The 27,218-nt window shown below is 48.4% G+C and overlaps 1 protein-coding gene across 3 annotated transcripts in view; it reads left to right on the top strand.

The window, feature by feature from the left end:
* The window catches only part of ZC3H18 (zinc finger CCCH-type containing 18), a 1,042,429-nt gene that overhangs the window by 930,451 nt on the left and 84,760 nt on the right, over positions 1-27,218 (top strand). For all 3 annotated transcript variants that reach the window (XM_069636029.1, XM_069636019.1, XM_069636037.1), the window contains exon 15: positions 7,764-7,975. In XM_069636029.1, coding sequence (XP_069492130.1) covers positions 7,764-7,975 — 212 coding nt within the window. The remainder of the gene's footprint in view (positions 1-7,763; positions 7,976-27,218) is intronic.

The raw sequence follows: 27,218 nt of genomic DNA, 5'->3' as shown, positions 1-27,218 counted from the left end.
TGTGTAGATAATTTCAGTGGAGTGGCTGCTGAGCCAATTGAAGTAAACCCTGGGCCTCTGCAGGACACAGACTAACCTGTTGAGCTTGTGGCTTTTTTGTCATATTGGGTGGGGATAGTGCAAATAAATAGCAATAAGTAGATGATAGAGGTGTTGTGCACATACATCGATTTTGTAGAATTGCTTGAGAGGCTTTTCTTACACTAAGTGAAAATTGTCATTTGTTTTAATTCGAAAATATGTGATCATATTTTTTAACATTGTTTGCTAATATTAGTACTATCTGAAATTGGTCTGAAACAAATGCTGCTAAGTGCTTAGGTTATTCAGGATCGATGATGGATTTCCTCTACTTTTGACATTGTTGTATTGCCTTTGCTTTCACATTAGTTCTCTTTTGGCCGATTAAGTAATATACATATAGGTGACCTGACATATTAGATCTGAGAATTTGAGGCTGTGCTGGAAGAAATGCATGTTTAAGTTACTCTTACACTTTTGACAATGTGACTAGTGGTTTTGAAATTGAAAATCTGATAATGTAAAATTATCTAAACCCTCAGAATTCTGCAGTACCTGGAAAAGCATGAAATGTCAATCTTGCAAAAACCTACTTTGACATTGTTTGTATACTCTTATGGGATCGTTCAGCAACTCCCATTAAACTCACTCATAATCCATTGTTGCTAGGTTTTAAAAAATGTATTGGGCATTTATATGGTACCTATACACAAGTGTTTCAAGGCGCCACAAGACGGGGGAGCAGGAGGAGAAAAATAAGCGGTCCTAATAGGCCTTGTGACATTCGAACCATGCAAGTGCAGCGATAGACGTGTAGGGGGAAGACAGGGCAGGGGTAAGGGAGAGTGGGAGGGGGGTAGTGCGGGATGGAGTTGCCCAAGGGACTGGGCAAGTGCTGAGGGTAGCCAGCAAGGCAAGTGCAGGGGGAAGCCAGGGGTTCGAGGACAGCTAGTGCGGGGACGGGGTGGACCAGGGAAGACTGGTCAGGGAGGGGTGCCCGAGGGCAAGTGCTGAGAATGGTGTGCTAGTGTAGACTGTTTGAGGAGGTTCTGACCCCAGTAAGACTCCTAAGGGAACAGTCGCAGCGGCAGGGGGGAAGGTTAGCACAGGAGGAGGAGAGCGAAGGAGGGGGAGAAAAGGAAAGTCTTGAAGCTTCTGGAACTTAAGGCGATCCGGCTCAAGACTGATGGGGACAGGGAAAACATTTCCAGAGGGAAGCTCCTGCTGAAGAAAGAGATCTACCCCCAACTCTCTGCTTTGCAAAACGTCTGATCAGCAGACAGTTGGAGATGGAGGACCGGGGAAATAAAGTTGGATGTAGCACGGTCCCAGACCCCAGAAAGCCTTGTGGATGATGCAGAGGATCTTGAATTTGATCCTTGCAGTCACTGGGAGCCAGTGGGGGGATTTTAGGGCCAGAGAGAGAGATGTGGTCCCTGGGCTTGAAACAGTGGATAAGTCTTGCGGCTGACTTCTGGATTAGTTGAAGAGCGCGAAGGGAGGAAAGGGCGAGGTTGAGGAAGAGGCTCTTGCACTCGTCCAGTCTAGAGAGAACCAGAGCTCTAGAGACGTTGAGCTTCTCGGGAAAGGTGAGAAAAGGTAGAATGCCTCCGATGAGGTGGAGGTGAAAGATTGACTTTTGGCGAGGTCCGTGATGTGTTAGCAGGAGGAGAGGAGTCTCAAAAATGACCCAGAGATTTTTAGCCTTACAAGAGGGTGAGGGATGGGGGGGGGGTCCTAAGGAGGGTGGGCAGAGAGTGAGAGGGAAACTGGGAGCAGGTGTCCCAATGAGAAGGATCTTGTCTAACTGGCATTAAGGCAGTGATCATTAGCAGAACACCAAGCCTGAATAGCAGTATGTTATGAGATAGAGGACTTCAACATTGGGTAGTCATTTTCCTGTGAACACCCCCACTCTACTGCTCCCCTCCCCCACTCTTTAGAATCTGTTTGATTTGGTATTGTGGTGAAAATAGTACTGAATGTGTTTGATACTTGGAGCAACTTTATGTGAAATACAATTGAATTGGAATACCTTTTGATGTAACACCACTCAGTTTGTCACTTTCTTTTCCTAAAGTACCACCCAATTAAATGCTATGCTTTAAGCCTGCCTATCGTGGCAGTCTTACTCTTACGTCCCGTTCCTCTATACTGCATGGGCGTCCCTTCCAAGGGACGGCAGACGGAACCTTTTTCACTAGAAAAAACCTTCTTCCCCTTTTAAATGTAGAGGCGTGCAGGGGTGCGACCCCTTTTTATCATTCAGGTACTTTGTCCTCGGTTGTCACGCTCCTTCCACAGGGTTCAGCAGGTGGCCATCCTGCAACGGGCTCTTCCCAACTTCAGCCCCCCATGCCCTCTGCCTACGCAGCCTTGGGCCTGACTACAGTTGGCAAGCTTGTACAGCGTGCAACGCCCTGTCGTCGAGGTCTCTGACGAACAGACTGGTCAGGTGGAGGGAGCTCTTCCAGAAGTAGCCTCCAGAGGACCTTAAGGACTTTGTGAAACATTGATCCAGGCCCAAGGTGGGGCCTCTGTTTTCCATCGCACCCCGGAAGGGAGACTCCTCCCCAGGGACTCCCCTGCGCAGGAGGGACCTTTCAGGTTCTCGTACCAGCACGTGCGCAGAGGCTGTTCCAGATACCGGCCTACAGGCCGAGGGATCCTCGGATCCTCCCGGTGAAAGTGTTGAGGGAACAGAAGGTTCTTGTACCGGGTTTTCACCCGAGGGGCTCCGCCCTTGTACCAGCATTATGTCCGAGGGGTATGTCTCGCAATCCACATGAAAGAATCCTGGAGGAGGCTGGGACCAGCGAGCCAAGCAACATGACACAGGCACGTGGTAGGCAGCTGAACAAAATGGCCACCATGCCGACCTCAAGACCCGTCCAGCGCCATTCCAGGAGTTTGACGAGGAACGAGTGTCAAGGTGGGACTGGCCTCAACCAGCTACATGGCCCACAGCTGATCCTTCATTTGCGCAGGGCAAGTTCCCGCTGCATCCGTATGGGCTGTGAAGACAGGTTCTTTGAGAGGTTCCTCGGGCTCATGAAGTCCACTCGGATGGGGTTATCCTCGGGGATGCCATCAGGGACGTACTCCCTCCAATGCTTCCAGCACCCCTAGGCGGCTCCGCTGGTGCCCCTGGCCCCGGCACAGCCGCTGCCTCCGGCCCCCAGCCGATTCCTCAGGCAGTTCCGTACCAGCCTCCGGCCCCAGTACCACAGCCGCCGGTTCCTGCCACTCCCCCTGACCCACAGGATACGGATGAGGAGGTGGACCCGGACACTCCCTCCACAGCCAAGGCTATCCTTTAATGCCTGGAAGGGTTAGCGGAGTACCTGGCACTACGTCAACCAGAGGTCAAGCAGCCGGCAGAGGGGGTCCTGGCGTAAGTCCTCACGAGATGCCCCTCTGCGAAAACGGGGATTCCACTGCAGACCGATGTAGTCTCCCTGGTCAAAAAGGGTTGGCTCAAACCCCACTCTGTCCAGCCAGTCAATCGATGCCTAGATGCAAACTACAGACAGATGGAGGTGGGTACACTCTTGCTATCCACCCATCATCAGCCACACTCCTCAGTGATCGCTGGAGACTCCAAGCCTCCATCGTCCTCATCCTCTGCAACGCTGCTAGGCAAGGAGGAGAAGATCTTAGAGATGTACAGAAAGAAGCTGTATTCCAATGCGTCCTTGCATCTGCATCAGGCCAACGCCATGCTGGCTGCCGCTAACCAAAGGTTATGGCGGGAAATTGCGGACTTCCTCCCGGAACTCCCTAAGCAGAGCCAATCACGTGTCAAGGCGGGACTGGCTGAGGCCAAGCTGGTGGCGCAGGACCTCATGGAATCCACGGTGGCCCATATTGACACCTGGCCGTGCCATCTGTATCGCTATGGACATGAGGACAGCCTGGCTCCGTGCAACGAAATTCAACCCGAATATCCAGGAACGCATATTAGATCTGCCGTTCAGGGAGGAGGGAAGGGGGGACCTCTTCCATTCCACCACGGACGAGGCGCTGGACAAAAAGAAAGAGCTCACAAACGGCCAAGTCTTTATCCATCTTGACAAAGACCACGCCCAAATCGTACACCCAGTCACAGCAGCGCTATGACAAGGGGCGTACGTACGGAGGGTTCTGCGGCTTCCAGGAACAGAGATCCAGACAGCCGGACCTCTCGCTGACTCCAGATCGGTGCAAGAAACAAAAAGGGGTGGGGGATTTAGGGCTTTTTCCAGTCCCCCTCCTCCGCAACAGCCTCTGATGGAAAGAAGGCATGACATGCCCCTCCGTTTCCACGTGTCTCCAGTGGGGGGCAGGCTTGCGCTCCATGCACATTTCTGGCGCCAGAATTTCACGGACCCCTGGATCATCTCTGTAGTATCCAAGGGGTACTGCCTACCCATCCCAGCTTCTCCTCCCCTCCACTCCCTCAAGTTAGGACAGCAACTCTTCTGGTGGAGATCCAGTTGCTCGTAGAGAGCCAGGCCATGGATGAAGTCCCAGCCTCCCAATGAGGCTTGGGCTTTTACTCCAGGATTTTCTCCATTCAGAAAAAGAACCAGGCGGGCATGAGAGTTGTGCTGGATCTTTCCACCCTCAACCCCTCCTTACCTCTAAATAATTCAAGATGGTTACACCAGCCTTTATAGCGGAGACATTGTGCAAGGGAGACTGGATGTGCTCCCTGGATCTGAAGGACGAGTACCTACATGTCCCAATTTGTCAGCCCGTCGTTCTTTCCTACGGTTCAGGATCATGGGCTACCTTTTCCAATACAAGGTCCTTCCTTTTGGCCTCAACTCGGCCCGCAGGGTCTTTACCAGACTCATGAATACTGTGGCTGCCCTCCTCAGAGCGCAGGGCCTCCACATCTACCCATACCTCGACAACTGGCTTGTCAGGGCTACATCTCCGGAAGCGATTCACCACTCTTCCCATTCCCTGGGCTTTTCGCTCAATCTCAAGAAGTCGCAGCTGCAGGCCACGCAGACTGACATTCTTGGGCCTCATCCAGGACACGTGCTCCGAGAGGGTGTTTCCGTCGGAGGACAAGATCTCAGCCATCAGGAGGGCCACCACTCACATCCTCAGCAGAGAGGTGGCCTCTGCCTGGTGGTACCAGCATCTCCTGGGTCTCTTGGTGGCGGTCCTATTAGCCGTCCCACACATGAGACTGAGGAGGATTCAGCTGCACTTCGCGGCTTCATGGAACCAGGAGCGAGGCTCTCAATCGGAGATCAACGTTCCTCCATCTATCCGCCTGGACCTCACATGGTGCCACCCTGGATGATGTCTCGGTCCACGGCACCTGGACTCGACAGGAGCCGGAATACCACATCAATTGGTTGGAGCTGAACACCATCTGGCTAGCGCTCTGAGCATTCCTTGCACTTCAGGGGCAAGGTTGTCCTCATCCAGACAGATAACTCGACCAGCATGTACTACGTCAACAAGCAGGGAGGCACCAGATCCCCTCCACTGTGCAGACTTTCAATCAGCATGTGGTTGTGGGCCCTGGAAAACATCTACCTCACGGCAGTCCACCTTCCGGCGAAATCCAACCTGGAGGCGGACAGGCTCAGCAGGTTGGGAGCAGACAATTACAAGTGGCAGCTAAACAACCTCGTTATTCAGGAGATCTTCAACAGATGGGGTCTCCCCCAGGTGGATCTTTGCCACCTGGCACAACAAGAAGTGCCCTCAGTTCGCCTCGTGGCAGGGACAGGGCACCGGCTCCCTGGGCTACGCATTTCAGATTCAGAGTGGGCACGACCGTGTACGCCTTCCCGCCCACTCCACCGATTCACATCGTGATTTGCAAGATCAAGGAGTCTCGCCAGCTCAACATCATTCTAATAGCTCCATTGTGGCCGGCCAGTCCATGGTTCTTGGAGCTGCTCAGCCTCTCGGAGATGCCACCCATTCACCTTTCGACGGGCCCAGCACATCTTCTGGTGCAGCAGGGGGGGGGCAGGGTCATCCACCTGTGCCACAGAAACTACCCCTCACAGCGTGGTTCCTGAGCAGGTAACGTTAAGGCACCTCAGCCTCTCCCAGGCTGATCTGGAAATCATACAGAGTCAATGAGCAAGGTTACCAGGGCCCAGTATAAAAGTAAATGGACCAGGTTCTGCCACTGGGCAGACTCCAAGGAAATTAACCCCCTGGCATGTACTTTAGACGACGTGCTCTCCTTCTCTGCGCACCTCACCCACTCTGGCGTACAGGTTGACACCTGCCGCACTTACCTCAGTGCCATCAGGGCTTACAGGAACTCAGAGGAGGGGGTCTTCTCCTCCTCCAATCCGATTGTCAAGAAACATTTGACGGGGTTCGCAACGCTTTACCCGCCCACCCCCATGTGGGACCTGAACGTAGTCTTGGGCGCCCTGGCACACAAACTTTTTGTGCCAATGGTGCCCGCGAACATCAGGCTGGTCACCATTAAGACGGCCTTACTAGTCGGCCTCACCGATGCTCGCAGAGTCAGTAAAATCCAGGTGCTGGTCGCCTCAGAACCATATACTACCTTTCACAACGATAAGTAGTCCTGCGGACACACAGCATTTCTGCCTAAGATGCCGCTCATTTCCATTTGAACGAGGAAACAGTTCTTCCTACATTTCTTGCCGATCCTAATGACGAGGCACGAAGAGTTCTGCACTGCCTGGATGTCAGGCGTGCCCTGAAATTCTACCTTGACAGGACCAAGGGCTTCGGCAAATCAGACGCCCTGTTTGTCACTTTCGGAGGTGCAAAACCAGGCTATCGGGCCTCCAAGACCTCCATATCCCGCTGGATGGTCTCGACCATCAAAGAAGCATACGAGGGCCAGCACAAGCCGCTTCTGTCGAACATGCATGCCCACATAGTCCAGGCCAAGGCAACGGCCATCGCATTCCAGCACCATGTCCCTTGCCCCGTCATAAGCCAGGCAGCCACTTGGGCCACTCCCTCGGCTTTCTGCAAGCATTACTGTTTGGATGCCGGCTCTAGATCGGATGCGGCTTTCGGACAGGCGGTTCTCAGGAACCTATTTGCTCAAGGAGGGGGTCTCCTCGCCACCCTGAGGCTACATTCAGTTGTAATCGCCCATGCAGTATGGAGGAAAGGGGACGGGACGTAAGAGTAATTATAAGTTACCCACCGTAGTGACTAACATACTCTTAGTCCCCTTTCCTCCATATGTCCCACCATCCTCTCCCCTAATAATATTGGTGTCATTAGGCAATGTTAAGTCTATTGTCGACGCGTCAATGGGGACTGAGGAGTAGCGCCGGAGGGCAGAGTCAGGGCAGCACATGCTCCCAGGGCCGCAACCCCGCGCGCCTCTAAATTTAAAGGGGAAGAAGGGTTTTTCTGGTCTGGTGAAAAAGGTTCCGTCTCCCGTCCCTTGGAAGGGACGCCAATGCAGTATGGAGGAAAGGGGACTAAGGACTAAGAATAAGTTAGTCATTACGGTGAGTAACTTATAATTTCTGCATAGGTAATTTGAATTACAAAATTAAAAGAATGACATTCTGTTCAACATACGCCTTAATCTAACTCCGTGGGCATTTAATCATGAGCTATAAACAAAGGAGAGGCATGGAAGTGTGCTGTGAATACTCTAGGCAGCATAGGAGCACATTTTTAAAACACTTGCTGCCTTATACTGACCACTGAATTAATTCAATATATCAAACATAATTATTAGAACAACAAGCAAATATTCAGATTTCCTATTTCATTAGGAAAGGCAAAAAAAGAAGATTCTGTTAAAGATGAAAAGCGCAAGAAGGAGACACCACCTCAATCACAGAAAACCACACCTAAAGCACCGAAATCCACGTCGAGTAGCAAAGTGCCTCTGCTGCCACCAGTGCTGCCACCTCCTCCACAGCCACCAGCCCAGCAGGGCAATTTCAGTGCCCACAAAGAGATTAAACTGACTCTCTTAAGCAAGGTAAGTGTGATGAGTCGGCTTGGGAGATTTAAGAAATTACCCAGGAAAAAGCTGTTTTTGCATTTGTAAAAATTGGGTTTGTTCAGACTGTCATTCACAAGGCTTTTCTTCGATCTCTATTCAACTTCTCGGATTTCAGTTTGAGTCTTCCCCTCAACTTTGTACACAAATGTTAGCCCCTAATAGGGTTCTCATCAAGCTGTGCTCTTCTAAGGGCTTGCACTCTCTGAGGATTCTGATCAACCTCATTACTGTTTCTCAGTACTCACAGGCTTGCTGACCTCTTGAATTCCTTAGGGTACTACGACGGGCCTGCAGCTGCTTGACTGTATTGGAGCACCACAGCTGCTCCAGGGCAAGAGATTTCTGAACTTAACAGACCATATAGCCGCAATCATTGGTGGCTGCTGAATATTTAGACTTAAAGGGAGTAAATAGGGGGTTGAGAAGGTGTGTTTTACTGCACACATTTTGTGAAGAAAATGGGTTCAAAAGCATTATCCTTGTCATTTTCATGTCTGTGTACATTGTATGTGTCGGCATCGCCATTGTAAAGCACAATTCATGATTTCTGTACCAATGGTATATGCCGCCACTGTAAAGCACATTTTCATGATACCTTTGTTCTCTTGTATTTTTTATTGTGATTTCTACTTCACACCTCTGCCATTTCTATGGTCTCCAGGTGCTTTGGCAGAACTGAAAGAGGCTTGTGGGTAGGTTACTGAGAAAGAGGAAAAATACAAAAAACTTTTTATTTTATTATAACACCAATAGGTTAAAACCATTGTACAAACACAATCGGTGCTTACAATGTGGAACAGCAGTAAAATTGTGCGGGCATAATGCATAAGATTTATCACTATTGTGGAATCAGCAATGCAACCAAATCATATTCATGAGACATTTCAGGGAGCATTTTAAATTGCACATATTTCAAGAAGCATTTAAATAGCACATCAGTTAACTAGAGCTATTCAGGAACAGACCACAAAGATCATTGAATTTATCCGGTTCTCCTCTCTATTTATAAATGGCCCTTTCATAAGTGGACAGTCAGCAGTTCCTCCACCTAGTCATCAATGGTGAAGCAGTTGGGGGATTTCTACACATGCAGGATCATTTTTTTAGCAAGAATGCAGCTTCTTAATACCCACGTATTCTTCGGAAATGACAGGTCTTTTAATTGGGTGACGTCCCCAAAAATCAGAAGGGAAGCTTTTCTAGGGATTGAACACTCCAGCCCTAGGCACATCCTCTCTCACACCCCCTCCCAGAATTCTGTTGTTTTCTTGCAAAACCAAAGTAGATGGCTCAGAGTACCAACCGATCGATTGCATTTTCAGCATTGGTAATTTTCTAAGAGTTGTCTCTTAAAGATTCAGTCTGGTGTCCAATATGCCCTAAAAAGTAGTTTGGTCTGTGAGGCTCTCAGACCCCAATCCATGCTTGTTAAGCAGACATTGTTGCAGCACCTCTGCCAATAGTCGGGGCTTATCGCTTCACCCAGTTCACCATCCCATATAGTAGCAAGTTCAGAGACCCCCTTACGACTGGATACGAGGACATTGTACAAGGTGGCAGCAGGATGGTTTGCATGGGCACAGAGTTCTATCATTGACCAGGTGGCACTCTGTGCGGTAATCTGAGGTGTGAACTCAAGTTTAGCAGATATTAGACCTCTTAGTTGTCTATATTCGGCGTAACTGCAGTCTATCAAACCAAACTCCCTGTGTAAACGTGTACAGGTAAGAAATACCCTGACCCGTTTGGAGATGGTCTGTTTCTAGGTGCCCACTGTTTAGAGCAAGGCGGCATTTGTGTCCAGAGGGCAACCTTGCCAGGCATGGTGCATGGGCTAGGGCTTTTTATGTTTGATTGTAGAGGTCTAGAATTCTGTTTGTTGGGAGGGATTATTCAATTGTTGTGTGGGAATGGCTTAGCAGGGCTAGAAATTAAGATTGTATAAATGGGAGCGAAAAGCAGCTACTGGGTAGCCTACATTAACCAGTGACCAGGAGCTACCACTGGGGAACAAGCGGCAAGTCGATAGTGTTCTACAAATCTCCCTTCCACGTAAGATGGAAACCTATCATTTTGTCCATTACATATGACCCATTATGCTTTAAATGTCGTATAGGAGTGTTCTAATGTAGATTGTCCCAAATGCACAGAGTTAAATTCACATTGGCTGTTTGTTCTGCATCAGTTGGGCTGGGGAGCTAAAAGTATCTCCACGTAGCTGTTGGTTTCAAGCTAACCAGGCTCTTCTAGAGTACAAGCAAGAGCTAAATAGCTCCCATCTCCCCTCAATTTCAAACCCAGCTTAGTTGGTAGGTTTATGGGGATTTCAATCTAACGTTGGTGGGAGAAGTTAGTGGAGGGCCCGGTGGGCACATTTACACAGATTAGTAGTGGTGGGAATTCAACATTCGACATTCGTGGTTGAATGTCTCCATGGGTAATTTCTCCAGGTAATCCCTGGCAGATTCTTGGAAGATTTATGCTACCTGCATAGATGGTGACATTTTTAAAGTATGAAAACGGGTTGCTACATATCTAAAGATTACTGTGGCCTATGAGAAATGTCCAGCAGGACATGAAACATGTACTTGTAGGGCTATTACATGAGTTTAAAGAAGGGAAATTGGATGACCCCACACTCTAAATCCAAGATTTGTTGGGTTCAATGGTTCATCTTAGTCATTGGGGAAGTTTTTCTCTCCCAAGGTAAGGGCTCACCACATTGTGCAGATGGTGCACAAGTTTCAACATGCCCAGAGTCTCCCGGCTTTCAAATTCTTAAGGTTTCTCAGCCTCATGGCATCCTGTATTTTTCTGCTGCCAGAAGCCCAGCTGTGGATGAGATCCCTGCAGTGGGCTCTCAAGATGCAGTGGTCACAGTTCTCCGGCAAGATGTCGGATCCCGTTCAGATTCCACTCTGTCTACCAGGATCTTGTGTGGTGGGCCGAAGAAGGGAACCTGATGAGGGGGAACAGTTTTGGCAACCGTGGCCAGTAGTGACGGATGCTTCCCTCATAGGATGGGGCACTCATGCCAACGACTTAACCGCCAGCGGTCGTTGGTCTCCGTCAGAGTCCAGACTCCACATCAATTTGTTAGAACTGAGGGCCATCGGGCTAGCCTTGAAGGCGTTTCTGCCCTCTGTACGGGGGAAGAGAGTCTCCTGATCATGACGGACAACACAGTCGCCATGCATTACCTCAACAAAATGAGGGGGGTAGCGTCACTTCCATTGTGCAGAGAGGCAATGCAGCTCTGGTTCTGGGCCATCCAGCAGGAAATTTCGATCTCGGCAGTTTATCTGGCCGGAGACGAAAATGCGACGGCAGATGATCTGAGCAGGCAGAGCATGGTCTCCCACGAGTGGTAGTTGGCTCAGGAAGTCCTTCAGGAGATCTTCGCCTTTTGGGGAACCCCGCAAGTGGATCTCTTCGCCACCAGTGTCAACCGGAAGTGCGAGAGATTCTGCTCAAAGGAATTTACTCCAAGAGGAGCCTTAGAGACGCGTTCATGGTGGTTTGGTCCTTCCCACTGCTGTACGCATTTCCTCCAGTCCCCGTCATTCCTCAAGTGTTGCAGAGGTTAAGGGGGTTTGGTTCCCACATAATCCTCATCGCTCCAGATTGGGCCAGGACCTTCTAGAAATGTCCATCTGCCCTCCACGCCGTCTGCCCTACCGAGAGGATCTTCTCTCTCGCAGGGGGTGCGGGGGTCAGGTTCTCCATCCAGAGGTCAAGACTCTCAACCTTCACACTTCGTATCTGAAAGGTTGAGGTATAAGGATTGGGACCTCCCGGATAACGTGATGGAGGTGTTGCTTTCGGCCAGACGGCCTGCAACAAAATCCATGTACCGTTGGCGTAAGTTCTGCGACTGGTGCAGAGATCACGATGTTGATCCTTTTTCCATTCCTATGATTTTGTCTTTCTTACTTTCTTTGGCCCACAGGGGCCTTCAGGTGTGTACCATTAAAGGTTACCTGGCGGTGCTGTCTATCTTCAAGCGCTCGACTGAAGAATGTTCTTTAAGATTCCTTTGATTTCTCAGTTTCGTAAAGGACTGACTAATGTATTCCCGCCATCCCCTTTCCAGGTGCCGGTTTGGGATTTGAATTTGGTTTTGAAATGTCTCATTGGTGCTCCATTTGAACCTTTGCACTCTTGTCCTTTTGAGATTACTGTCCTTTAAGACTGTCCTTGGTTGCGGTTACTTCCGCTCGCAGAGTGAGTGAATTGCAGGCACTTTCATTTAAGCCAGCCAAGGACAGGGTTGTACTGCGAGTACGTCCCTCTTTTCTACCCAAGGTAGTTTCTGAATATCATTTGAGTCAAAAGGTGGTTCTTCCATCTTTCTACCCTCCTCCTCATCGATTGGATCGTAGGAGGGCTCTGAGCTTTAACATTTCTAGGATGTCCAGGGTCAGAGTGGACGATCAACTCGTTGTAGGATATGCTGGACACCAATTGGGCCAGGCTGTACCAAACTGACCTTGTCCAGGTGAATTATCCTTACCATTACAGAGTGCTACCGATTGGCGGGGTAAGGACTGTCCTGAAGGGTTGAGAGCTCATTCCATTAGGGGCATGGCTTCTTCCACCGCCCTCCAGCGGGGTGTTCCTATTAGGAATATTTGAGATGCCGCTACATGGGCTTCCATCCACACCTTTGTTAAACCTTATTCCCTGGATACCATCCATGATCAGGATATGGCCTTTGGGAAGGCGGTTCTTTATTCTGCAATCTAATTGGGTACTCTAAATTCTTTTCCCTCCTCCATTTACTGGTACTGCTTTTGGAGTCTGTCAAAGATGTGGAATATGTAGGAGGACACAATCCATTCCAATAAAAAGCTACTTACCAACTGGTAACGTTCTTTCAACTGGATGTTCCTCCAACGTATTCCACATCGCCCTCCCAGCCTGCCCCCCAGGAGAATTTCCTATGCGATTGCAGCTTCCGTTTCCGCCAGGCTAAGTGCAGTCAAGCAGGCATAAGACTGGTGCCACACGTTCTGAGGGAAAAAATCTTAAACTGAGGCTATGGGTGCCGTGCGTCCTATTTAAAACATCCTGTGACGTCGCCCTCGACGGAGGCCTTCGAGGGACATCGACCGTATGTCATTGACGCAGGACGCCCTCTATTGAAAAAGTTTCCGAAGTGCACAGCTGTGGACATTACATGTCAAAGATATAGAATATGTTGGAGGAACATCCAGTCGAAAGAAAGTTACCAGTTCATAAGTAACTTGTTCATTTCAGTAATCTAAAGAAGCAGTAATGTAAAATTTTGACAGCTTGAATGTAATTTGTGCGCCATGAATATAAGACATTGCGGATTATCCTAGCATTTGGGGGACACAAACTGCATTAAAGTGTATATTCTGGGGGAAGCGCACATGCTACAGTTAGAAAACTCGAATGCAAATATGCCCAGTGCTGTTAGGCTTATGTATATTGATTTGTAGGATGGTTGATAAAGTATTTTTCATAGAAATCACGAAAGAATGCCAGGAGAAAAAACCCCATATCACACAAAATTGGCGTTTTGACAGAAATGTCCCTTGTGAAATATGGAATCTGCCCATCTAATTTTCCTGATGACATTTGTAAATATAAGTGTTTTGCTCCATAACTGATTTTGGCAAAAGTAACTTTGGTAGAACAAAGCACATTGTGAAAAAACACACACTAAAATGAGTCACTGCCTTCAGTCCAATCTGCTGACAAGGAGACGGCGACATCCACAGGCTAACCTATCCGATTCTTAGAGGTAGGTCTAGCTTAGTTCTGCCCACATCGTAAAAATATTCTGTCATCCGGCCTTTATAAGCAGGAAGCTTAGGTGGAGTCGGGACATTCAAAAATCAAAGATTTAAGAAAATCCAGCATTCATAAATCAACATCCAGGGACCAGACATTCCACATTCATCCTGCAAGATTCCAGATTCCAGTGCCAGGCCAGGGGTAGCAGAGAGCAGAACCTCTTACCCAGGCTGAACCTCTAATCTAGAATTAAACCCTACAACAATCCCAATAATTCAGGGAGGACGGGGGAAAGGCGGCGGAACCCTTTTTGGGATATCCAATGACCACACCGGCTTTTGCCCTGCTACCCGTTTTGCCCAGCTGATGCACCTCGCTGTCTACAGTGACCTGACTAGGCCCAGCTGTCCCCTCCAGGAGAGCCCGCCGCTGCGCAGGACAAGATCTTGCCTCGCTGTGCAGAAACCCGGTTCGCTGTCCAAACCACCCCATTCATGGATCTTTCTAATGTATTTCCCTTCCTCAGTAACCAAAAAGCTGCATCCCTTGCTCTGTCACCTTGCCATATGTCAAACCCTATAAGAAATCCCATAAATACCCTAGTACATTCTTAAATTGTCAGAATCCTTTGTGTATCCTGTCCTTACGAAAATCTGTGTTAATCTCCATGTGTTAGCGCCATTCTTTCCTAATCATTTCAGTACGTTGTAGAAGTCCCTAGTACTATTTTGAATAATTTAATTCCCATATAGAGCTGAACGCGGCATGGATAGGTTGCCATTGCAAGTAACCTCCTCACATACCGTGTCTTTCTTTAACAATCTAGTCTAAAAGAAATCATTTTTCTAACAAAACCGAGTTGCCCGTGTGTTTCATTTTAAAAAGCCTATGTTTCCTTTCCCTGTAAAACCCCCATACTGTCATCCATCCAGAGTCACCCTTTCACTTTCATATCATACCGGTGATGTGCCTTTGTACCTTAGCATTAAAACCGCATTCCGATTTGGTATGTTTAGCTCATTTTCCAAGCCGTTTTGCTATTTTAAACCCGTAAAAAAGTCAAGAAATTGCAATCGTGTCACGTGATTTTGCTGCACTGTTTTTCATTCCAAAGTAGATTTTCTAAACTGTATGCCTGTTAGTACGTTGCCTTGTAGCTTGGGAATTTCCTTGCCTCGTTAGTACAGTCACACGCATTCTTGCCTTATTCATTCAACCACACATGTAAAACAACTGTTTAGTAATTCCCAGTGCCATTTTGCCCATTTTTCAAGGGAGCTCAATCCGATTTTTGCCTCCCATTCAGGGATGGTAGGTCGGATTTTCAATCCGAATTTTGTATAGTATACCCGACTCCTTGCTACACCACTCCACCCACACATAGATGATTAATAGGGGTTTGAGGGTGTGTTGCAGGGGGAATGCTTAACTGTGGTGCCATTTAAATGCACTACCCCAATAGTAATTTTGTTTTTTCAATTGTGCATTCTCCTGTGGTAGAAGGTTAAACTAAGTGTATTCTATCATTTTCCTGTGTAATTATCACCACACTGTGATTGCTGCCCTATATTGAATGTGTTTGATTTTTATTCAAAATTAAAATAAATGTCATTATTACACACGGCCTGGTTCATGGTCCATTGCGACACAGGGTGTATGTTGGGGTGTGGGGGAGGGTGAGACGGGTTGGCTGCCTTCTCAAAGTTGAATCTAAAAGCGTTTTGACTGTGCGCTGCATCCCGGGCAAGTATCAAGGGTCCTGGTCTGGAGTGTGACGCCCCTTAAAAAATTTTAAAGACCTCCAGACCAATCTTTGCAATCCACAGGCACAAATATGAATGCTTTGAAGATAACCCTGTTTACCCTCTCCAAGGGCCTGCCCTACAGTCCCACCAGTTGCGAAGACTCTCCTACCCGAAGCACTGAGGTGGACCCCCCGTAACTTTGACTACAGTGCTTTGTATTAACAGCATCAGCCGACACTGACTAAAGGTGCCAGCAGAAAACAGAGCTCCATCAATATGTTCGCCAAAACTGCGTCCAAGCCTACTCGGGACAATACCGGCGCAGAAATGGCATCATGCAGCAAACCAACTCGTCGCGAGCCCGGCAAACTACATAGGATGAGGGAGTACATGCAGGAGGGATTCACTGCCCTCCACGCCAAACTGGACGATATGAACGGGCACAATCGGTTCGATTAAGTCATGCATGGACAGATCTGACGCCTGTATCGCAGAATTGGAATCTAGAGTTGCCACCACCGAAGACTAGGTCTGCATACTAAGAGCAGATGTCACCTCCCTCTCAAAGCAGGTGCTCTCTATTGGTAAAAAGACAGACCACCTCGAATCCAGATCCCAGCGCATCATATCATCATAGGAGTTCCTGAAGATAACATCACTGAACCAATGTAGTTGTTCGTGGAACGCACCCTACTGTCCTTGCTAGACAATCCCAAGCTGTCACAGCACTTTACCATTGAGAGAGCACACTGCACGCTGGCTCCGAAGCCCGGCGCCCCACCCAATAATTGCCTGAGTGCTTCATTACAGAGACCGAGATGCCTTGCTTCGATTAGCCAGAGCCAAAGGAGAGCTGCTACTGGGCTCTAACAGGATTCACTTATGCCCCTATTTCGTGGCGAGTGTACAGCAGGAATTTAAATCCTTTATGGCCACCAAAAAGAGGCTTTGCAAACACAACGTGTAGTACGCCATGCTCTTTCCTGCAAAACTAAGAATCGAGCAGTGCAACAAGGTATACTTCACCATGCCAGAGGAGGCAATGAGATTCATGAATGAACACTTTCCGGGGTGATCTCAATCAACGTGTACTCTGAGACTAACCTTAATACGCAGATCCTACCTCTATAATGGCAAGAAAGGTGCTGCTCAGGGCTATGCCCTCTTTTACCTTAGTTGTCGACACTTGTAACCACTAGGGATGCTCTACAGTTTTGGAACAGAACCTAATAACATGATTAATGCACACTTTAAGTTAAGCAGAGGCTGGGCTGCATTTGGATATCGGGGGGCCCCCCATGCAATGTTGCAATTGATGTTGGGTTCTGCTAAAGGGAATGATCACTTCTCTGATTGGGAGAGGGTTTGGCGTGGGAACGGGAGTTATGTTTTGGTTAAAGAAAATGTGCTTGACTTGTATGGAATGGTTGACACCAAACATGAGATTTGTACACCCAGCCCAAATAAAAGGGTGAGAGCTGGGCTGACGAGACCCGAACACTATAAGGAACCCTGGCCGGATGGCGGTTGATCCCGTTAAGCTTATGAGCTGGAATGTACGGGTGTTTGGTAACCCAACACCCGTCCACAAATTATTACTACAAGAAACACACCCATTGACAAAGCAGAATGAAAGATTTGTTATAAGTTGGGGGATGCAGCGCAATTACACTGCATATTCTTCCCAGAGTAGGGGTGTCCTGATAGTTGTCCACATATCGCTGCATTTCACTTGCATCACATCACACCTGGACCCCCTGGGGCGATATGTGCTACTCCGGGATACCCTTCTAGGCCGAGAACTCTTATTGCTCCATGTGTACGGCCCAAATATCGATGTCCCTGAGTTTTATGCTGAGCTATTATGTCTACTCGCACTCTACCCCCCCCCCTGGTTCCTGTGATATGTGGCATTGACTTTAACTCCATAATGAACGTTACCCTTGATCGGTCTGGCTCTAGACCCGGCATCTCAGAAATCTGTCCAGATACTGCAGCAGACCATGGGTGATAAGGGGATGGGAGGACACTCCAACTTACGCTGCGCAAGTATTCATTCTATTCCACTGTCTACGACTCGCACTCCCGAATAGATCTATGGTGGGTGTCGGACACACTAATCGTCCACCTAACTATTTCCCTCTGGCTTGGGGCACAAACCAAAAGCTGGTCCAACAATTTTCAGCCTATAGCTTGTCCATGCTGCCAGTGGCCCCTGGAGGACCTTTTACATTTTGTGGTGTTCTGTCCAATTTATATAGACCTGGGAAGGAAAACACTATTGCCACTACTTAGGCCTACAGGCATAACACAGGCAAGGCGCGCCTTGTTATTTGCTTTTTTGCTGCTATGTTGCCAGTGGCTTCGGGCTCAGTGGACTACCTGAGAAAGGCCGGGTATCGGAGAACTAAAATTATTTCGCAAAACCTGAGCAAACATTGAAAACTGTGTGACCACTTTAGAACCTCTTTGGTGGACACTACCTATACTGTAATCACACTTCACACATGCACTTTTTTATTCACCTCATGTATGAAATGTTTTTTTATCCTTGTCATTGTTATTTTATCGATTGAATTTTGTATTGTTTTATGCATTTTTTTTTATTGCTGTTTATGGATAATTTGTTTCCGAATAAACTCTTTGAATTGATTGATATCCTGCCCAGGATGTTCTCAGATCATTCTCCCATTACCATTTCACTGCGAGACGCGGTAGAACGGCACAGCCTCTGGCGTTTCCAACCGCAGTCGTCATCAGACCCTGTTTTTGTGGTCGATAGAGGTAAACATATAAAAGAATATTTTTAAATAAACACAGGTTCGTTGGACAGACTTGCAACCCTCTGGGAAACCTTCAAGGCTTATATACGAGGTGTCGCTCTAGCGACAAAATCTGGTATACTTAAAACTATATGGAGGGACATTGAATCCAGCTAATCCAACCTACGCCTCCTAGAACAGGCATATAAAACCAGGCCAGATAGCACAATACTAAAGGACATTAAAACAGAACTTGACAAATTCCGTGGACATGCTGACAGGGAGCTAACATTTCTTTATAACCCAGGCCTCGCTTGGAAATACTGGGAGGGAGAACGCCCTGGGAAGCTTCTGGCAGGGATGGTTAAGTAAGCATGGTCCCATCAATCCAAGATGTGTCGGGCCAGGTGGTCTACTCTGCATTTAACGCAAACCAAGTGTTTCATGCTTTCTATTTCGCACTGTACTCCAATTCCGACACAGCCGCACTATCCGAAATAACAACGTTCCTTGCTAACCTCGCGCTATTCATACTATCAGAGTATGCCAAATTAAATCTGGATCACCCAATCACCCCCGATGAAGTATCTTGTGCCATCAACGCCCTTCCGTCTAGGAGAGCCCCTGGCCGTGACGGTCTCACAATGCAGTTTTACAAACATTTTAAATCCCCCCTTAGTTCCCAGGTTGCTCTCCCTATGGGAAGAAGCATGCACCACAGGCATTCTTCCCCCTTCCCTCCGTGATGCAATGATCATTGTATTGCTTAAGACGGGCAAACCTCCAGAGCAATGTGGATCATATCGCCCCCTCTCACTAATAAACTCTGATGTTAAAATCTTTGCAAAAGTACTGGCAATGCGCCTGGCCCCATATATGGTCCATATTGTTCACCCTGATCAGTCTGGGTTCGTCCCCGGCCGCTCCACGGCCCTAAACTTAAGACATCTATTCGACATCATAGCACAACTTGACCCTGAAGCACAGGCAGTGGCCGCATCGCTAGACGTACAAAAGGCCTTCGACTCAGTGTCATGGCAGTTTATGTGGGATGTGCTTGAAAAATGTATCTTCGGGACAGGATTTATATCATGGGTTCGCCTTTTGTACACAATGCCCACTCCAAGGGTAAATGTAAACAGTCTTCTCTCCACTCCCCCCGTACTCCCAAATAAACAGCGAGACCAGCCAGGGCTGCCCACTATCTCGCCCACCCCCCCCCCCGTCCCCCTGGTGTTTGCCATAGTAATGGAGCACTAGGCCGACGCCATTCGCAGTAGACACTCACTTAGGGGAATCCGCCTGACGGGGGAACCTGCGATCATCTCAATGAATGCTGATGTCACCCTGCTATTCATCCGGAACCCGGTTCGGCACCTGCCGTCGATCATGCAGGAAGTAAACACCTTTGGCGCTTTGTGGGACTGAGGGTAAACTGCTCCAAATCGGAATTATTCTCACGTACTGATTCTACTGCTCCGCCGGCCTAACTTGAAGGGATTTTTTTGGTCCCCGTCAGAGATTAAATACTTCGGGTTACGGTAGCACGGCACAGCATCTCCCTATATATTTGCAACAATGGGGTGTAATCTACCTAAACTAGAGGCCAAACTCAATGCCAGGGCTAGTCTCCCACTCGCCATCGCGGGTCGCGTTGCTCTCCTCAAGATGATGATCCTCCCCAAGCTATTACTTCATAAACATTCCGTTGTGGCCTGGAAGGAAGTTCTTCGACTCACAAAAAAATGTGATTGACAACTTCATGTGGCACTCAGGGGTGGTTCGACTTAAGTGTTGACACCCTAACACGTTCAAATACACAGGGGGGATTTGCCGCCCCTGACTTTGAAAATTATTGGATAGCGGCACAGGCACAATATTCGAATATTCGGCCTACTGGTTCGATACCGTCAAAACACACCTAAAGATTGAACGACTCTCTGCGGGCACACGTGATGTCCGCGCATTGGGACTACCATCAAAACACATTAGCGCAGACACCTCGGACCCTGCACTGGTGAAGGCACATGCCCGGGAGTTTATATGGGAGTTGGTGGGCAACCCTCACCCCTATGGCAGCGATCTTCCCATGTGGAACTTCTTCCCTTCCTTCCCCAGCACTACCGGGGTAGAATCAACCCGGTGGGCCACGGACGATTACACAACAATAGGTGACATGTATAGGATGGAGACTTATTTCCTTTCAAGACTTACCTGGCCTCCCTCGTATACGTGGGCAACGACGGTTGCAATACGCAGGGCTTCGCCGAGCCTCCAAAAAACCTGGTCCAAGTTCCCCATACAACCACCTAATGAACCGATACTAGAAACTGTAATGAGGGGGACCACTGCACAAAGACTAGTAACTACACTACACAATGCACTGCAGAACTGTAAGGGTACAGCATTGGTAAAACGCCTGGGCCAGGGATCTCGGAATTACCATCAGAGACAAAATCTGGGAATCCATGTGTTCACAGACCCGGGCAGTGTCCTTCAACTTTAGTTTCCGACTAATACAATTTAAGTATTACGCAGATTTCATTATACCCTGGCCAGATTGCATCTATTCTCCCAGTCCCATACCAATCACTGCCCCAGATGTCATGCCGAGAATGCCGGATACTTTCACATGCTTTGGAGCAGTCCCAGGCTGGGGGGGGGGACTACTGGAGAGGGGTTTGCGAGACCCATGTCGTAAATCTTCAACAGGACTATTGAGCCTACCCCATTACGATGTCTGTTGCACCTAAATGACCAATTACCATGCAATTATCGCAAATGGCTACCCTCTGTTTGCTTTTAGCTACCCGTGAAATCTTGCTGCTCTGGCTCCACCCTACCACCCCCACAGTGACGCAGTGGCTGCGCGCAGTCACATGGGAATCAGACATTGAAGAACAGTGGTCCTTATTGCAGTTCTATAATGGCAAACCCAGAGACATATGGCCCCCCTTTTGCAGTTATCTGTTAACTCAAGACCCCGATAAACAGTTTTATGGGCATCTTGTGCCGAAGGACCCACATACCCAGTGCCTGTCCTATCGTATTGCTGTGACCACATTCCCTCCTTCATTATGTTCTATTTTATATGTTATGCTGTAATCTCTGTACGGTTAACAATGTTTGTCAAAATGTACTTGCTGTTATGAAAAAGTTGATCTCTGATTCTGTTGTACTCTTAGCACACAATAAATAAAAGTTTTAAAAAAAGAACCCTACAGATATCCCTAATTAATCCTATGCCCCGTCCCCTTTCCTCCATATTGTACGGGCGTTCCTCACTAGGGATGGGAGACAGAACCTTGTTCACCAGAAAAATCATCTTCCCCTTTAAATTTAGATGTGCGGCCTTGGGAGCATGTACTCCTTGACTCTGCCCACTCGCGCCACTCCCAAGTCCTCTTTTCCACGTCGACGCGAACAGACCGCTTTCACCAGCGCACCTGGGTTAGGGCTCCGGCCTTGTAATTCCACGCTCACTTCCCTGGAAGAAATATTCTTTTTCTTTTTTTCTTCCAATTGTCGGGTACTGCTCTGTCCTCTGTTGCCACGCTCCTCCTCGGCGCGTCTCGATGACGGCGGGCTTCAGCAGGTGTCCAGTCTGTGAGGGTCCCTTCCCAACATCCAAACCTCAGGCACTCTGCCTCCAGTGCCTTGGGCCAGACAACGGCTGGGGCGGCTGTACCACGTGCAACGCCTTGACTCCGTGTGCTCTGAAGAATCTGCTAGCTAGGTTGAGGGAGATCTTCAAAGGATTCCCCCCAGAGGACCTTAAAGCATATGTGAGAAGGAAGAGCAGGCCCAAGGTAGGTGCCCTATTTCCTCTGCACCCTGCAAGGAAGCACCCAAGCGGGAGGTACCTTTTGAGGTTCTTAACCCAGCAGGAAGACAGAGGCTACTCCAACTACCGTCTGAGGGGTCGCAAGATCCTACCAGTGCTACCGCTGAGGTGCTGCAAGGGTCTATTACTGGTTCCCAACCTGAGGGGCTCGCCCTAGTGCCGGACCAATGTCTGAGGGGGGCGCCTGTACGCAGCACTACCGGCACCATGGCTGAGGGCACTCCGTCTACCAGGTCTCGACCTGAGGTGCAGGGAAGGTCACAACCATCGCTTTTCAGCATACAGGTGGAGACCGGACCCAGCTCAGCAAGCACCATGACTCTGGCGCGGAGCAAGACAAAATGGTGGCTCACCCGGTACCTTTCCCGCTCGGAGATCAGGCAGGGGAGCGTGCTATCAGGTGGGCTTGGGCAACACCGATCACCAGGTCCACATCCTATCCCTCCGCTTCCCAGGGAAGGTATGCATCCCCCAACTTGGCGAGACAGGGCATGCCCAGGACACCGTAGCCTCAGGGCCAAAACCCTATGCCCCGAGCGCTTCTATCCCATTAGGCACCCCTCCTGCATGCGAGGACAGGTTCTTTGAGAAGTTCCTCATCCTCATGAGATCACCACAGATGGGTACCATCCTCAGGGACGTAATCAAGGACATGCTCCTTGCGGTACAGTCACAAGCACCCACTGCGGTACCGGCCCTGGTTCCAGCTCAGCCCCTGGCTCCCACGCCTGCCTCAATCACAGCAGCTCAGCAACCAGCTTAGCCCCCTCAGCAGCCTCCGGCACTCCTGCTCCCCCAGATCCGCAGGACACAACTGTGGACACAGACGAGGAGGAAGACCCGGACACTCCACCGTCAGCCAAAGCATTCCATGAGAGGCTGGTGGGTCTGGCTGAGTACCTTGGCATCCCGCAGCCACAGGTGGAACAACCTGAGGCAGGAGTCCTGGCTGAGGTACTTATGCTACATCCTCCTACTGGAACTGGAATCCCACTTCAGAAAGGCCAAAAAGGCTGGGTCAAGCCACACTCTACCCAACCTACCAACAAGCATCTCGATGCGAAGTACAGGCAAACGGGAGTGGGTTCCCTCCTATTGTCGGTGCGCCCCCAACTGCACTCCTCAGTGATAGCCGCTGCATCACTATATTCCATACCAGTCTTACTCGGCGGCTTCAGCATCTGCACTCATGGGCAAGAAGGAAAAGCTCTTGGAAGCGTTTGGAAAGAAAATATACTCAAACGCCACTCTCCACCTGCGTCCGGCTAACCCTGACGCCATGTTGGCGGCTCTCAATCAGAAGCTGTGGCGGGAGATTGCAGATTTCCTTACAGAGCTCCCTGCCATAGCCGAGCACGGTTCAAGGCCGGGTTGGCGGAGGCCAAAATTGTGTCCCAGGATATATTTGAGTCCACTGTGGCCCACATTGACACCTCAGGCCGAGCCCATATGTATTGCCACCGATATGAGAAGGACAGCCTGGCTCAAGGCAACAAAATTCAACCCTGATGTGCAGGAGTGCATACTCGACCTGCCTTTCGAGGGGAGGCACTTGTTGCATTCGACAACAGATGAGGAACTCGACAAGAAAAAGAATGGCTCCCAGACAGCGAAATCTTTATTCTAACTAAGTGCACACCCAAGCCCTACAGCCAAACACACCAGTGCTCAGACAAAGGTCAGGCCTTCGGAGTCTTTAGGGGCTTCCAGAAGAGACGGTCCAGACAACCAGATAGATCCCCTAGCAAGCAGCACAAGGCGGCTAACAAGGGGTTTTTCCAGTCCCCCCTCCGCAGCAACAGCCTCAGAGGGAGAAAAGTTCTGATAGGTCCATCCAGATCCACAGGTCTCTGGTGGGGGCAGGCTTGCCCTTCACGACGTACACTCCTGGCGGAAAAGGTTCACGGACCCGAAGAACCTCTCAGTGGTATCCATGGGCTTCTGGCTACCAATTCCTGTTTCCTCCTTCCTCCCCTCCCGCAGATTGTTACGGCAACTCTGTTGACAGAAATCTGCTTGCTTGCAGCGAGCCAGGCAGTGGAGGAAGTCACAGCCTCACAGCGAAGCAAGGGCTTCTATTCATGAATGTTTGCCATACACAAAAAGGACCAGGCTGGCCTGAGAGTTGTGTTGGACCTTTCTTCCTTGAAACTTTATTTTCTCCTCAAAGTTCAAGATGATTACCCCAGCCTTCATTGCGGAGACCTTGTGTGTGGGAGACTGGATGTGCTCCCTGGATCTGAAGGATTCCTACTTACTATTATTAGCTTGTTCTTTCTAGGAGGATCGTACTGTGATCATTAGCTTGTTCCTTCTAGGATAGTACTTTGACTATTGGACTGCGCCGCACCCTTAGAGATTATAACATACTGACATGAATCACATCTAGAAAACACCACAATAGAATAGTATGGTGTTTATTGACCTGTCCCTTTCTAAAATAGTACTGTCACTATTAACTTTGCCTTCTAGGTTAGAACTGTAATTATGTTTGTGCCTTTCTGGGATACTTCTGTGAGTCTTAGCCTGTGTCTCTCTAGGACAGTGCCGTGATTACTAGCTTGTACCTCTCTAGGATACCATGTTTATTAGACTGTGCCGCACCCTTGGAGATTAGCGCATATTGACTTGAAACACATCTAGAAAATAGCACAATAGAACAGTATTGCAATTACCAGCTTGTGCCTTTCTAGGATAATACCAGGATTATTAGCTTGTGCCTCTCTGGGATAGTACTGTAATTATTGGCCTCTGCAGCACCCATACAGATTTGTGGATATGGATTTGAATCACATCTGGAGAACACGACAATATGAACAGTACTGGGATTACTAGCTTGTGCCTTTCGAGGATGGCACAGTGATTATCTCCCTGTCCCACACTGGGATAGTACTGTGACTATTGGCCTGAACCACACTGGGATGGCTCTGTGGATGCTGGCCTGCTTCGCACCATTAGAGAGTTGTTAAGGCCCCTAAACCGTATCTAGAGGGTTCCACATTGTGATAGCCCTGTGAGTATTAGCCCCCGCTACATAGAGATGGTACTGTGATCATTGGCCCCGACTTTCTGAGATGGTGCTGTGAACAGTACCCTGCGTCGCACCACATAGATTGTTGCTGCAAGTCTCTTCCAAGCAGAGCCACATTAGGGACAGCCACTGAAATACCCTAGTGATATAGAACGTAATAGACCTCCCTAACCAGACCGCCCCAAACTCGAGACAGTGACAGAATAACCCTAGCGATATTACCCGATTAGACAACCCCCAACAGACACAGCCCAATCTTTTATCGGACAATTCCCCCCCACACCCAGTCCAACACCAGAAGACAGCCGGACCAAAAGCACAAAAGACCGACTCTGCAACAATGAACCAAACAAAACCAACCAGAAATACGCTCAACTTAAAATGGCGCGAAAATTAATTGGACCAAAGGAAAGAAAAGAGCAGAAAGAACAAACTCAACTGAACACCACCGAAGACTCACAACTGCAGAACACACTCCCACACACAAGAACGATAACCTGGCGCTGAGAGAAGATAAATCCCTTTACTTAACTCCATACCTAGGAAATAACCACTCATCGGAATGAACTGACCCAACATACAAATCAAGAATGACCAACATCCAAACGCAACCACGCAGAAGAACAGACAAAGCTAGAGATAACAAGAACATAATCGACGCACATCAGCAAAACAAGAGGACCCTCCGCTCGACAGCCACAAAATTTAGAAGAGGAGCCCGATGAAAACAAATACCCAGGACTGAACCTAGAAGAGCTTTTCAATGACAGACTCCACTGTACCAACACCTCAACTAGAGATGGACTTGAAAGGAAACCTAAACTCCAGTCAGAAGACAATGCGACAATAAAGCAAAAACCAAACTATACCTTACAAATCCACTGCAACTTAATAAACGCAAGATCCATGTCAAAACACTCAACAGAGAACTTCGACCTTCTCTGCGACAACGGTATCGACATCCTATTTATCACAGAAACATGGCTGGATGACAACTACAAAATCATACTCCAAAGCTGCCTCTCCACCAACTTCAAATGCCTTCAGTTAACCAGGAAAAATAAAAAGGAGGCCTCGCAATAGCATTCAAAGATCACCTGAAAGTAAAAACAGACAAACCTCTTAACATCATAAACTGTGAATCCATGATCATACATCTATCGGCGAATCCAAAAACAAACATTAAATTCATACTGGTTTACAGACTACCGACATACGATGCAACCTTCGTCAACAACTTCATAGAAGCCATCACCAACATAGCCATCCAACACATGCAGCTGATAATCCTGGGGGACTTCCAACATTTGGTTCAAAGAAAAACACGCAAACTCTGAAAACTCACTAATTGGACAGCTAACAACCATGAAACTACAACATTTGGTCAAAAGGGCAACACACTCGGCAGGACACACCCTTGATGCAATCTTTGCCAAGAAAAAATTTACCACCACTGATAGAAATACTTTGGAATGACCATCTCATCATTCCATTCGTATCACACTACTAACCAAAGTCAGCATTCAGCCCCCCACCCCCCAAGCTCCCAACTACCATAAAAAGAAACTGGAAAACCGTCAAAGCAAGCAACCTAATGGAACAACTGGAGATGACCAAACCTTCAACAGCAGAACTGGATACTCCACAAATGGATTGCTGATACAATCGAAAACATCTCCCCAGAAAAAAACAGTTTACCCCCTCAAGGAAAAGAGCGATGGCAAAATGGTTCACCATACTACTAAACACCATGAAAAAGAAAAACAAACAAGAAGCTGGAATTGGAATGGAGGAAAGAATGCGACCAAGATAAGAAAACCCAGCTCCAGAGACCAATCCGATCATATAAGAAGGAAATTCAAAAGGCAAATAAAAGGCATTATGATGGCAGAATCACCAATGCCAACAACACACAAAAAGGAATGTTCAACATCATAAACGAAATGAGAAACTCACCAGGTTGCAACAACACTCCAATACCCTCACAGAAACTATGCAACAATTTGGCAGACCATTTCAAAAACAAAATAGATGACATCCAACACATCATACAAAACAGACCAACCCTAACACT

Source organism: Ambystoma mexicanum, chromosome 1q, assembly GCF_040938575.1.
Source record: "Ambystoma mexicanum isolate Mex_15411 chromosome 1q, UKY_AmexF1_1, whole genome shotgun sequence".
Taxonomy (NCBI): domain Eukaryota; kingdom Metazoa; phylum Chordata; class Amphibia; order Caudata; family Ambystomatidae; genus Ambystoma; species Ambystoma mexicanum.
The sequence above is the reverse complement of the archived record's forward strand: the minus strand, read 5'-3'. Positions and strand labels throughout refer to the sequence as shown.